The sequence below is a fragment of the Chiloscyllium plagiosum genome, chromosome 6 (assembly GCF_004010195.1).
Source record: "Chiloscyllium plagiosum isolate BGI_BamShark_2017 chromosome 6, ASM401019v2, whole genome shotgun sequence".
Lineage (NCBI taxonomy): Eukaryota > Metazoa > Chordata > Chondrichthyes > Orectolobiformes > Hemiscylliidae > Chiloscyllium > Chiloscyllium plagiosum.
The window spans coordinates 67,216,770-67,232,158 of NC_057715.1; the positions used below are offsets into that span (position 1 = coordinate 67,216,770).

General features: G+C 42.0%; 1 protein-coding gene across 1 annotated transcript in view; it reads left to right on the top strand.

The window, feature by feature from the left end:
* Positions 1-15,389, top strand: part of LOC122550661 (PC3-like endoprotease variant B) — an 869,748-nt gene that overhangs the window by 582,530 nt on the left and 271,829 nt on the right. The window contains exon 12 of the mRNA XM_043691743.1: positions 4,575-4,675. Within this exon, the coding sequence (XP_043547678.1) occupies positions 4,575-4,675 (101 nt within the window). The remainder of the gene's footprint in view (positions 1-4,574; positions 4,676-15,389) is intronic.

The window sequence follows — 15,389 nt, forward strand, 5'->3', positions numbered from 1 at the left end:
GAGCGTGGGACTGAAGTGCAACCAAAAGCAGAGGAGGAGGTTTTTAAGAAAATCAAAAAGGGAGTGCAAATGCCCACACCCGATATACACATGGTCCACAGACTCCACAGCACCACAGAACAAGCAGTTGGGTTGGGAGTCCGTGAACCACCACAATCTGCGGTTGCAGGGGACCGCTGCATGCAGCACTCTCCACCCCAGATCCCCGAGAGAAAAGGGGAGGACTCCTGCGTAGAGACCCCTCCACTGGGGATCCCACCGCCCGGTGGATCACTCCTGTTTATTTTATTTTTTATTTAATTAAACAAATTACAAAAACAGTTTCCAACAAACAGTTACATTTACAGCTGCATACAAGAGACAGCAATTTTACAAGAGAGAGGAGCAGCAAAGCCAGGCCCCAAACCCTACCGTTCAAACCTCAAATCCCAGTTTCACATTTAAAATATAAAGAGACATCAACAATGACATTTGTACATAAGACAGTCCAGTTACATAAAAGAGTGCAGACAATACAGACCCAGCAAACCCCCGCCCCTCCCACCTTCCGACCACTCTAAGGCAGCCCGCCCCTACCCCCTCCTGTTTTTTTTTATTTTGTTAAACAAATTACAAAACAGTTTACAACAAACAGTTACATTTACAGCTGCATACAAGAGACAGCAATTTTACAAGGGAGAGGAGCAGCAAAGCCAGGCCCCAAACCCTACCGTTCAAACAGTTTACAGGGAGTTGGGGACAAACCTCAAATCCCAGTTTCACATAAAGATATAAAGAGACAACAGCAATGACAGTTGTACATTACACAGTACTGTTACATACAAAAAAGTGCAGACAATACAGACCCAGCAAGCCCCCACTCCTCCCACCTTCCGACCACTCTAAGGCAGCCCGCCCCTGCCCACCTTCCGGTTTATTTATTTATTTATTTTTACTTTCTTTCTCTCTTTTTTTTACAATAGGCAAATAGGTCTGACTAGTTTATTAAACTTTTCTGAGGCCGAACTAAAGTAGAGAACCAGCAGATGTATTGCATTTGAATTTCCAGAAAGTGTTCAATAAGGTACTTCACAAAAGGTTAAGTTATAAGATAAGAGCCCACAGTAGGTAGTACTGGAGGTGGTACATTGACACGGATAGAAAGTTGGAGAAAGTGAGAACTGCAGATGCTGGAGATCAGAGGATAGGAAAACACCCGGGTGGCCAGTGACAAACACTGCCCTTCACCTCAAAGGGCAAGCACACCTCTTTTTTGTTTTTTTTTTCTTTTTTTATTCAATTTCCACCACCAGGAAGATAGGAAAACACCCGGGTGTGATCAAAACAGTGAAGAGGAGGGTAGGGAACCTTCCGGTTTATTTTTTTCTTTTTTTTTCTTTTTTTTATTTTTTTAGGACGGCCTACCCACCTTCCAGCTTTACATTCCTGTGTATATATATATATTTTTTTTTTATTATTAAATTTAACCCCCACACTACCACTTAAGTGCGGTAGTGCTTATTTTTTCCCCAGAACCCATGGTGTGTGTGTGCAGGTGTGAGACACAGTGAAAGACAAAGTGCACGAATCTTTATTCAATTTCCACCACCAGGAAGATAGGAAAACACCCGGGTGGCCAGTGACAAACACTGCCCTTCACATCAAAGGGCAAGCACACCTCTTTTTTGTTTTTTTTTTCTTTTTTTATTCAATTTCCACCACCAGGAAGATAGGAAAACACCCGGGTGTGATCAAAACAGTGAAGGGGAGGGTAGGGAACCTTCCGGTTTATTTTTTTTTTTCTTTTGGGTGTGTATGTGAATCTCCTGTTTATTTTTTTTTTACAAAGCTCCGGTCTCCTGTTTATATTTTTTTTTTCTTTTTCTCCTGTTTATATTCTTTTTTTTTTCGGTAGTGCTTATTTTATCCCCAGAACCCATGGTGTGTGTGTGCAGGTGTCGCGGAAGAGGGGCAGGCAGTCGGCCCTAACGACCCCCTCCACGGCCCGCTGCCTGGACCTGTTAATGGCCAGTTTGGCCCCCACTCCTGTTTATATCTGTCAGGCAGGGCTTCCTGATCGGACCAGCTTAATAGTCCAATCAGAGAACTCATATTCTATGATGTCACCTAGCTGACCTCATTACATTCGTTGAAGCTGTGTGATCAAAACAGTGATGGATCTCCTGTTTAACCTTCCGGTTTATATCTGTCAGGCAGGGCTTCCTGATTGGACCAGCTTAATAGTCCAATCAGAGAACTCATATTCTATGATGTCACCTAGCTGACCTCATTACATTCGTTGAATACTCCATTTGCCAACGTTTTGCCCACTTCCATAACCAGTCACAATCTCTTTGTAAACTGTTTGTATCCGTCACATAACTTGCCTTTTCACCTACTTTTGTATGATCTGCAATTGTGGCTACAGTACATTTGCTTCCTTTCTCCAGATCATTAACATATATCATAAATAGTTACAACTCCAACACTGATCCTTTCGAACTCAACTGGTCACAAGTTATCCACCTGAAAAAGAACCCCTTATCTCGAATTGCCGTGGCCTGCCATCAGCCAACTTTCTATCCGCGTACAGCAGGTCAGGCAGCATCAAAGGAGCAGGAGAATCGACGTTTCGGGCATAAGCCTGAAGAAGGGCTTATGCCCGAAACGTCGATTCTCCTCCTTCTTTGATGCTGCCTGACCTGCGGCGCTTTTCCAGCAACACATTTTTAAGCTCTGATCTCCAGCATCTGCAGTTCTCACTTTCTCCAACTTTCTATCCGTGTCAATGTACCACCTCCAGTACTACCTACTGTGGGCTCTTATCTTATAACTTAACCTTTTGTGAAGTACCTTATTGAACACTTTCTGGAAATTCAAATGCAATACATCTGCTGGTTCTCTACTTTAGTTCAGCCTCAAAAAAGTTTAATAAACTAGTCAGACCTATTTCCCTGGCACAAAACCATGCTGAGTTTGCTTGTTTAAATCATGACTTTCTAAATATTCTGCCATTATTTCCTGAGTCATTAATTCCAATAGTTTTCCAACAATGGAGTTAGTCTAATCAGTCTATAGTTAGCTGTGTTTTGCCTCCCTCCCTTTCCAAATAGGAATGTCACATTGGCATCTTTTCCAATCTTCTGATACTTCTTCGAAATCCAAAGATTTTTGGAAAATTACAACCGATTCATCCACTATTCCTGTAGCTCTTTCTCAGGATCCTAAGGTGCAAACTATCAGGGTCAGGGGACTTATCTGCCATTACCTGGGTACCTGGGATGGGGGAATTATTTCATGAGGAAAGGTTGAACAGGCTGAGCTTGTATCTATTGGAGTTTAGAAGAATTAAAGCTGATCTTATTGAGACGTATTGGTCCTGAGAGGATTTTACAGTATGAATGCTGAAAACATGATTCCTCTCATGAGACAGTTGAGCACAATGGGACAGTTTAAAAATAAGGGATTTTCTACATGGAAAAATGTTTCTATTGGAGGAGTGAGTGTCTTTGGAACTCCCTCAGAGAGGAGTGAAGGTAGACTCTTTGAATATTTTTAAGTAAGCGGTACACTGATTCTTGAACAAACAAAGGAGTTAAAGGTTAACATGGTAAATGTGAGGAGTTGAGGTCACAATCAGATCAGCCATTAATGGTATTGAATGGCAAAGAATGCTCAAAGGGCTTACTCCTACTTCTCATTCAAATGTTCAAGTCATGAAAAGAAACTGCAATTTACAAGCTCACTCAGATGACAAGAGTAGGTTTGATTGAGTCAAGCTGAGACTTACACGTTATCCTTTTGAAGAGATACTATTGATCAAGTTATTGGAGTTTAATAAAAGCAAAACACTGCGGATAGTGGAAATATGTTTTTAAAATCAGAATGGAGAAAGAAAAATTGATAATAGGGGCCATAAATACATAAAAATGGGCTGGCTGTGATTAAAACAGCCCGTGTCATGACAGGTCCTACAGTGTTGGGGTAGCTAAAGGACAAAAAAGAGGTGTTCTGGTTCTAAAATTACTGAAGTCAGTATTGAGTCCTGAGACTGCAGGGTACATAAGCAAGAAATGAGCTGTTGAAATGTTTCCTTAACTATCGTTCTATCTGGGTGCCATCTCTTCCCAGCGGATCACTCCTTCCCACTTTCCCATCACCGGTTTTCAGCATATATACCGCCTTTTCCTAGCCACCATCAGTTCTGAAGAAGGGTCACTCGGAACGTTGACTCTGCTTTCTCTCCACAGGTGCTGCCAGAACTGCTGAGTTTCTGCATTAATTGCTTTATTATTATGTAGCATCTGTCAACAATCTCCAAATCAAAACATAAGCTGAAATGCTGGCACAGCCAACAAAGAGTTAAGCATTGTTTTTACTTTACATCAGGGTCAGAATAAAGGTTATGCTTCACACATAATAACCAGCATGCATCAATTCCTATTTTGAATCGTTGAATTTAATATTTCACACTTTGTTTCATGAATACCTCTTATGATTTTTTTATAGTTTCCTTTTACTCAATATTGATGCAATATGTGGGTGGGAACTAATTGGAGCTCCAACAATATATGCAATTACTTTGTTTTCAACAGGTAACAACTGAACTTGACAATGAATGCACCAAAACCTTCAAAGGCACTTCAAGCGCAGCTCCAATGGCAGCTGGTATAATTGCATTGGTCCTTCAGGCTCAGTAAGTATTGTCACATGTAAACAGTTTGCAATTTAAAAATACCATGTACATTGCTAGTATATTCAGGAATATTCAAAAATACCATGTACATTACTAGTATATTCAGGAATATTAAAAAAAATTCTGATGTTGACACAGGGGCGACACAATGGTTCGTTGGTTAGCACTGCTGCCTCACTGCGCCAAGGAATCTGGTTCAATTCCACTCTTGGGCAACTGTCTGTGTGGAGTTTGCAAATTCTCCCCGTGTTGCTTGGGTTTCCTCCCACAGATGTGCAGGTTAGGTGGGTTGATCATGCTAAATTGCCCATAGTATCTGGATATGTGCAGGCTAGGTGGATTAGCCATGGGAAATGTAGGGTTATAGGTTAAGGGTAGGGGTCTGAGTGGAATGCTGTTTGGAGGCTCGGCGTGGACTTGATGGGCCAAATGGTGTGCTCATACACTGTAGGGATTCTATGATTCTCTGAGTATACTGAGATTTTCTGTGGGGTGTTCTTGATGAGAGCAGAATAATTTTTTTTATTTAACAGGATGAAACGACGTACAAGATTTCCTAGTTGAAAATCTGCAACATTCTTATTTATGTTTTTCAAAGAAGCAAAATTCTTCTTGTAATGTACAACTATCAAAAACTTGCATATATTATTGGCTGCAGGAGTAGACCAGAGGTTAGAAATTCTGTAGCAAGTAGTTCACCTTATGAAACAACAGAGGCCTGTCCACCTCTTACCAAGCAGAAATCAGAAGTATGATTTATTCCTCTATACAGTCGCTTCTGATATAATGATATAATGCAATAATTCCATTCTCACATTATAAGAAAATCACACAGTAGCCGCACTATTTTAATTAATGGGGCTAGAATTGCATTGCAGCCAATACAGGTAAGGAAAGTTCTACAAATAACAGTCTAAATTCTTTAATTGTGTTAAAGTCAATTCGCATTGACTTTAGAAGAAACATGGGCGGCATGGTGGCACAGTGGTTAGTACTCATGCTGCACAGAGCCAGAGACCCAGGTTCAATTCCCGCCATGGGCACATTCTCCCCATGTCTGCGTGCGTTTCCTCCGGGTGCTCCGGTTTCCTCCCACAGTCCAAAAATGTGGAGGTTAGGTGAATTAGCCATGTTAGATTGCCCGTAGTGTTAGGTGAAGGGGTAAATGTAGGGGAATAGGTCTGGGTGGGCTGCGCTTCAGTGGGTTGGTGTGGACTTGTTGGGCTGAAGGGCCTGTTTCCACAGTGTAAGTAATCTAATCTAAAACACATGTTATAGCAAAACCAACTGTACTTGCCTAGATGAATGCAGCTTCAACACCACTCAGGACAAACCAACCCACTTGATTTGCACCCCAGCCATCATCCTCAGTATTCATTCCTCTCATTACTGATGCACATTGGCAACAGTGTGTATCTTTCATAAGACAGCATCTTTCACAATGTGACTTGTACATCTAGAAGGACAAGGACAGCAAATGCACAAGAATGCCACTACCTGCAGGCTACTCTTTGAGCCACACACCATCCTGACCTAGAACTTCATAACCTTTCCTTTACTGTTACTGGCTCAGTATCCTAGAATCCTTTTGCTACTGGCACAGTCGGTTTACATACACCTAAGGATTACAGCAGTTTAAAAATCAGCTCACCACCTATTTTTCAAGAACATTTAGGAATGGGCAAATAAATTCTAGTCTAGTCAGTATTACCCACAGCCAACAACAAATAAAACGCAGATAACCCCTCCGATGATCACACCTCCCATATTGCACCACAGCTAAAGGCATGTGTTTGAAGACTGGTCTGTTAGTAGCATAGAAAATGTAATTGCCAAATTTATACTGCAATATTCCACAAATTACATTGTCACAGATAATGTTATCTGTTACAGATCATTTGGTTCACTGATGTTGGTTGAAAGCTGCATATTGGTCAGAGTAATGGAGATAACCCTTGTGCTCTTTTTTGAGTAGTACTGGGGATTGTTTATGTTTCCCTGTGAATAGGTAAGTCACAGCCAATGTCTTTGATGTCAACACATACCATCTCCATGTTGGATGTCTAAACTTGCTAGGATCTATCATCACCAACAAGATGAATAATTTCAGTGTATTCTTCTTTGTTTCTCAGTTTTTTTTACGGCAGCGCATCATTCATGGCTTGATCTTTACCTTCAGTCGGCACCATTGGCTCGGAGAGTCATTCTGTGGCTTTGGTTTTGTTCTAGTATTTCCTCTCAGGGCAAAATGTAAGCCAGTTGAGTGAGTTTGTCTGTTTGCTAGTTGGAAGAAAGACGATTGCAAATAAACAAAGGAAAGATGCCCAGAAGTTGAGATTATGCCAAGGTACCGTAGGTATTGTTTCTATCCAAAATGTATTTGTCAACAAAAGAGCATTTTTGGATTTGTCTAAGGAATTGTGTTTCTGGGAGCTACACTTCACAAGGTAAACCTTGACTGAGTAGTGCCAGCCATATGCTGCAAACTGATTTTCATTCAAACTCCAGTGTAGATATGGAGTGACTGGTCCATTATTTGAGGTATAAAGAAGAATGCAAGGTTGGTGGCTTGGTCACCAAGACTACACACTGGAGCTATGTTTGTTGACATGTCTCCAGGAACCATGACTACCAGTGAGTCACAATAGTACTAATGTGCACACTGCTAGAAGAACTATATTGGAATACACTATAGAAAGCAGTGCTTCACATGCATTGAGAGGTTGGGGGTGGGAGTACTGTAATAGTGATCAGTAAAGGACTCCTAGATGGCCATTAGCTTCAGCAATACTTTGCAAAATAGCTTGGACTAAGCATAGCATAAGTGGAGGAAGAGAATAACTTATCCTTAACCAGAATGTGAACAACATTAATCAAAAAGAACAGAAGATCTGTCTCAAAGTATCTTTACACTTTACCATAGTAATACACTAGACTCTCAAAAATAAGACCTTCCTGTGATTATTCCCTCCACACGTCCTTATGTATTCACAGCTCCATTGCAAAATAAACCTTTACTTACCAGTCCTAGTTGCTGCATCTGAAGTATGGCTCCAACACCTTTCCTCTGCTGATTTACTCGTATTCAATGCATGGTCAAAATGCAAAATTGATCAACAATTGATTAAAATGTGACAAGAGATGGACAATATTAAGGTTTTGGGTGAATAAGAGGCAAGTAACATTCAATGTGCACAAGTGATGGCAGTGACCATCTTCAGCAAGGGAGAATTTAACCACTATCCTTTGACATCCAATGGCATTATCATTAGAGAGTCTCCAACTACCAACATAAATGACCAGAATCTGAAATGGAACAGTCATATAAATACAATGTCTATGACAGCAGCCTGAGGCTGGGAATTCTACAGCGGATAATTCTCCCGTTGACTCCTCAAAGCCTATCCATCTTCTACAGAAAAAGTCAGAAATCCCCACTTACCTGGATAGGTGCAGCTCCAACAACACCCATTAGGGACTAAATCATCCAGAAGAAAGCAGCCCTTCAATTAGCACCACATCCACTACCTTCAACATGCGCTCCCTTCATCTCAGACACACAGGAGCAGTAGTATTTATTTCAGTAGTATGACGCTAAAAATCACACAATACCAGGTTATAGTCCAAAGGTGTATTTGGAAGTACAAGCTTTTGGAGTGCTGCTCCTTCGTCAGGCTACCTAGATTTCCAGAAGTGATTTGACAAGGTAACATATCAAAGGTTACTTTGCAAAGGTCATGGTAAACAGAGTAAGGCGATAATATGGGTCGCAAATGATGTAATAACATGGACAGGGAATTGGTTAGCTAACAGGATGGAGAGTAGGTTATTTTTGGCTTGACAAGATGCATAAAGGGATCAATAATGGGGACTCGACTATTCAGAATTATGTTAATGATTATTGTTTGGATGAAGAAACCAATTGTATTGGTCTAAGTTTTCTGATGACAAAAAGATAGTTAAGAAAATAAATTATGAAGAAGAAGTAAAGAATCTGCAAAGAGAGAAGATGGATAAGTTAAACAAGTGGTCAAAAATTTGGAACATAGAATTTAATGTCGGAAAATGTCTCCTCTGGCAGGAAGACAAGAAAGGTACTATATTGTTTAAATGGCAAGAGTACTCTGAGGTACAGAGGGATATGGATGTCCTTATACAGGAACCACAGGAAGTGAGTATACAGGTACACAACACTGTAGGAAGGATGTGATTGCACTGGAGGGCTTGCAGAAGAGATTCAAAAGGATGTTGCCTGGGATAGAGCATTCTCGCTATGGAGAAAGGCTGGATAAATTTGGATTATTTTCTTTGCAGCTGTGAAAGTTGAAGGGGCAGTGATAGGCATTTATAAAATTATGAGGATCATGGACAGGGTGGGTAGAAAGCAGATGTTCCACTTAGTTGAGGGGGAGACAAACATTTTCAGTGAAATGCAGGATGTTGATAGGGGATTTGAGGAAAGAGTTTTCAACCCAGAGGGTGGATGAGGTTTGGAATGCACCGTCTGGGAAGGTAATTGAGGCAAGAAACCTCACAGCCTTTAAACCACAATCCTTTTCTACGATGAATAGTTTCTGTTGGATGTTTTCTTCTGCCAAACCTCCTGCCATAAGTCCACAGCTGTTACTCCCTGGCTTTGTGTGTTTAGCCATACATGAAATAACCATATAAGCCTGTCCACCAACTACAAGGTCTAAGTCAGAAGTGTGTTGGATTAATCCCCACTTGCCTGGATGAGTGCAGCTCCGACAACAAGCTTGAGACCATTCAAGCCAAAGTCACCCATTGATAGTCACCACCAAACGTTTTCTTCCTTTGCCAATGATGATCAGTCGCTGCAATGTGTAGCATTTACAAAATGCACTGCAGAAATTCACCAAGACCACTTAGACAGCACTTTGCAGACCCACAGGCACTACCACCTAGGAGGAGAAGGACAGCAGATATATGGGAACACCACCACCTGTGAGTTTCCCTCTGTGTCATTCGCCTTCTTGATTTTGAAATATATTGCCATTCCTTCAGTGTCACTGGGTCAAAATCCTGGAACTCCCTCCCTTATTGACATTTTGAGTGTATTTACACCAAATTAACTGCAGTGGTCAGAGCAATTGAGAATGGGCGATAAATGCAGGTCCAGCCAACAATGCCTACATCCCATGAATCAATAGGAAAAACACTTATTTCTTCTTTTAAGACTTTAGGATGAGGCCACAGTACTGGAATGAGATATCTGTCAAGGATGTCACACTGGCTGTTAAATTTCCTTTAAGCCCTGCCATTGTGAAGGTGGAATGTGCTAGAGACTACTTTAGTAGTGCACAGTTGTAGGCATGGTGAGGTTAGTGTTCATGTTAAAATGGCCTGGATATATCTGGCTATGAAAGGACAGATGCAGGAAGTGTCTATTCATGAACCAATGACATCATCACATTCCTTGCACAGTGAGGTCATCATCAGCTGACCAATGATGTTGATGCTGACTCTATCCTCACATGCTTGCTCTTGGCGGAGTTCACGGGAAGGCCAATGTTCAGCCTTTTTTGGAACAGAACAGATTTCTCTTTGGAGCAGTGAAGGTTGAAGGGGCAGTGATAGGCATGTATAAAATTATGAGGATCATGGACAGGGTGGGTAGAAAGCAGATGTTCCACTTAGTTGAGGGGGAGACAAACATTTTCAGTGAAATGCTGGATGTTTAGAGGGGATTTGAGGAAAGATGTTTCAACCCAGAAGGTGAATGAGGTCTGGAACAGATGCTGCCTGACTTTCTGAATATTTCCAGGGTTTTTGTTTTCATTTCAGATTTCCAGCCCCTTTGGTATCAGGTTTTTGACTGTTGGATAATTCTATTGTTGACATCTCTAAACCTGTCTGAGACTTACTCGCGCTCTCTCACTCTCACCCACTCACTCATTCACTCACTCTCTCTAACTCTCTCCCTCAATCTGTCCCTCTCACTCAAACTCATTGTCACACTCACTCTAACTCACTCACCCTTCTGGAAACTGAAAGAGATGATGTATTTTCAAAGTATTGCTGTATTTGATACAACTCTAATTTCCATGAGAGACATAGAAATTGGAGGACGAGTAGGCCATTTGGCCCTTCAAGGCTTCCCTGTAAGATAATGGGTCATCTGATTTTGGTCTTTCCACCACATATATGCCTGCCCGTCGTAACTCAGCCTTGAACTGGCAGTATGGATCTCCTGCCAGATTTCGAACTGGAGGTAGAAATTCTACTCCCTGAGAGCTGCTAGCCGATTGAAGCTGACAGCTCTCTGCTGCTGGCAATGCACCCACTAAAAGCCTAGGATTGACAAGGAACCCAGGCCATAGGCCAGTGAGGGTAGGTGGGGTTTAAAGCAATGGAATTACTGGCTGGGGGTGAAGTTGTAAGAGAGGTTGGGGAGGAAGCCCAAAATAGTCAGCCCACTTGCTGATCATCATAGAATCATAGAGCCCTACAGTGTGAAAACAGGCCCTTCAGCCCAACAAGTCCACATCGACCATCTGAAGTAAACCCACCCAGACCCATTCACTTACCCTATTATCATATATTACCCCTGACTAATGCACCTAACCTACACATCCCTGAACACCATCGGAAGTTAGCATGGCCAATTCACCTAACCTGCACATCTTTGGATTGTGGGAAGAAACCGGAGCAGCAGAGGAAACCCATGCAGACACTGGGAGAATGTGTAAGCTCTACACAGACAGTCACCTGATCCTGGAATCAAATCCGGGTCCCTGGCGCTGTGAGGCAGCTGCGCTGACCACTGAGCCGCCGTGATGCTGGATCCCTTCGTCATTCACTGAATGCCTTTGAAGCCTGGAAGCCGTCAAGTTCCCTATCTGCCAACACTCCCCATCTACTGCTTCATGAATATTGACAGTGGTGGGATAAGGCTCTTAAATGCGCTACCTAAATTAAGTGTTGTAGCAATCCATGAGCTCTCTTGCGCTGGATGTAGAAAAGCAGAGGGTTCACATTCCACTACCTTCTGCCCAACTCAAGAGCCCTACCTTCAAATCCACTATAAGGAGGCTTTAAATTCCACCTTTTGCATTTAAGTTCCAAATCCTGAAGGTGCCAGGACACGTTAATAAGGGCATTAGAATATATGTGGGCACTTGCCATTATCAGCTGTGGCATAGATTTTAAGAGCAAGGAGGTTATGTTGGAGCTCTACGGAACTTTATTTCGGCCACAGCTGGAGTACTGTGTGCTGTTCTGGCCACCACACGATAGGACGGATGTGATTGCATTAGAGGGAGTGCAGAGGAAATTCACCAAGATGTTGCCTGGGGTGGAACATTTCAGTCATGACAAGAAGCTGGCTAAGTTCGGGTTCTTTTCTTTGAACAGCGAAGGGTGTGGGGGACCCTGACAGAGGTGTTTAAGATTATGAAGGGCACGGACCATGTGAATAGAAAGCAACTGTTCCCCTTCATCAAAGGGTCAAGACTAAAGGTGCTCACTCTTAAAGTGAAAGGCAGGAGCTTTAAAGGGGATTTGAGGGAAAAGTTCCCACCCAGAGAATGGAGCGGATGTCTGGAATGCACTGCCTTGGAGGATTGTTGAGGCGTGTGACCACACAATCTTTAAAAAGTGCTGAGATAAGCTTTTAGGGTGTGTAACATTCAAGGCTATGGACCTAGAATGGGAAAGTGGGACTAGTGTAGGTGGTAATGCATTTTTTTCAGAACTTCTTGGTGACTGCAGGTTCTGTACTATATGGTTCCATGACATTAGAGCAACATTACATATTGAACTCCAGAATCAGAGACTTCTAAGGAGAGGATATTATGTCACAAACGTTTAACAGTGGCATGTCCAAGGGATAAAAAGGAATCAGCCTTTGTTCCTTCCAAAGTCAGGTCTCTGAAAAAAGGGTATGAGGAAAGTAATTCCTGGATTTTGGTGCAGTGACAATAATGATATAATTCCAAGATGACATGATGTACGAGCAAGGAATTAATGTGAACTTGTGTCAGACAGTATTTAGACTTCTACAGTATTATGTAAAGTTGTGGGTACCACACTATAGGAAGAATTTGAACATATTAGACAGTGCAGAAGTGATTTTAAAGAATAGTCCCAGGGATAAGAATCTTCAGTTATGAAGGTAGATAAAAAAAGCCAACAGGACATTTGATAGAAGTTTTCAAAATCACAAGAAACCTGTTCAGACTAGATAGAGACTAAAATAGAAACGAAATACTGAAGACGCTGGAAATCCAAAATTTGTTTGATCAGATTACTTTGACGTGAAGTGCAGTCACTTCCATCTCACTGCTGGTATTCAGCACTTTTGTCTGTGCAGCCTGCCCAAGACACCTTTGAAAATACCTTCCAAGCCCTCAACATCTAGAAGAACAAGGGCAGAAGATGCACGCAAGTCACAGGCATCCTAACTTAGCAATACAAAACTGTTAGGTCATTGCCACTGGGACAAATTCCTGCAGCTTCCTCATTAACAGCACTGTGGATGTTCCTACAGTAAAGTAGACTGCAGTGGTTCAGGAAAGTGACACAGAAATCACTTTTCTTTGACTTTTCACAGCTCAAAAAACACATTCCACTCAGATACGCATCTTTCCAATCATGATACGGTCTCCAAAGGGCATCAGTGCTTCCTATGTATTTAGGAACAAGTAAGCACTCAATGATAAGAAGTTCAAGGTTTCACAGGGTAAAATATGTGCAATAAAAATATACATATGTTGTCTTTTTAAAGGGTCAATGTTTGTGCACTTAATTTTGTTTTACTAATTAATGTTGACTTCGTGAAATGAAAGTTTGACGTAAAATGAATATTAGGTATTCATAAATTGATTTAAAGTAATTTGGTTCAATTATGTAGAGCAATCATAATGATATAAGTACTCGAGTGTAAGAGATGGCTTGATATAAATCAAATCAAAAGAAACAGAAAATAAGGTCACATTGGCAGGATCATGTCAGCAGATCCCACAGAAATCATCTGGGCTATCCCTGCCCTTCCCCACAAATTTAAATTACTGGTGAATCTGACAACCCAGGACTGGTAGCTTTTAAACTCACAAACCGCATTGATGGGCAAACGAAGAATGTGATTTAAAAATGTGTCAATCATCTTAAAATCATACCTACCTCAGTTTCCATGTGTGGGCTACCAGGTATTGCACACCATCAGTAATTAAATCAAAACTCAAAATAGACCTTTCTACTGGAAGATTTTTGAAGAGCCTTATAAACAACTGTGTACGTAATACAAAACAACGTGGTGCGATAGGTATGTTTGTTGGGCCCAGACTAGGTCAGAAACAGAGGCCAACAAAGATACCAGCATTGATTGCCGGGCACTAGTTCCCCATCACTATTCCTAAAGCTAGCCATTTAGCAGAAGTAGGATCGTAACAAGCTGGGTGACCCGTCTTCACACAGTGGGCAGCAAATTTGGTTCCTGGTTGTGGTTAATTAAAGGACACCACCTGTTTCCCAACCACGGAAGTTCACTGTAGGTGCCTGGAAGCGGGTACATAGGGAGAGGTCAAAGGGGCTAGGCAGCGCTCACAGCCCTTCCTGCCTGCCTGGGTGAAAAGCAGCCACATGCTGCCCTGTAGGGGAGCTATATCCACCCACCATCCACAGTGACAGCCTGGCTGCACAAACCAGTTTTAAATTCAAGTTTTAAAAGGTTTCTTGAGAGGGCACTTGCATGTTGAAGCAACCACGGTGTGCTGTGCCTTTTGAGCTAAAAGATTTCTGATTGGCCCTCCAGCTTTGGGAACTTAGCCACCATCCTTAATTGGATTGGGAACGTATGCGCATGTCAATGAAGGGGCGTCACCCTGACGAAGTGCTTTACCCCAGGGTTCAAGGTCTGCAAAACAGTCCTCACTTCTGGTTCCCCTCCCTGTTCTGAAGATTTACCCCCAGAATCACAGAGGTCAATTAGGCCATTGCGTTCATTCCGATTATTTGTAGAACCATCCAAACAGTGCCATTCCCCCACTTTACTTCCATAGCCCTGCATATGAGCCAACTTCCTTTTAAAATCATTGATGGTCTCTGCTATCACTCTTCTCATATGCTGCACTTCCAGGCCATTACTCGCTGCAAAGCTAAGTTCTCCTTCACATTGCCCCGTGTCCCTGACACAAATCTTCATTTCTGGATGCCTGCTCATTGTATCATTAGCTAACAGGAGCAACTTTTCTTTATCTAACTTATCTAAACCCATCATACTCTTCTACACCTTCCTCAAATCTCGTAAACTCCTTTGTTCCAAAGAAAATGGATCTTCTGAAACTAAGTGTTGGTAATATCCCTCGAATATTGCTCTGTGGCACACTATTCTCTGCAGTGTAAGAAATGGGCATTGTTATATGGGCAACACAACTGCAAACTTACTACTAACAGTGCAGACTACTGAAATCAATCTATTTTAATGTGGGTAACTACAAAGCCTTTGGTCAGGTATGATAGAAGAAAACCATTTGCTGTTCTGACGAGAAGAGTTGAAAAGCATAGCGCTTGAAAAGCACAGCCGGTTAGGCAGCATCTGAGGAGCAGGAGAGTTGATGTTTTGAGTATAAGCTTTTCATTAGGAATGGACTAGGAGAAAGTGAGGACAGTGAGGATTCTGGAGATCAGAATCGAAAAGTGTGGTGCTGGAAAAGCACAGCCGGTCAGCTCATGCTCGAAACATTGACTCTCCTGC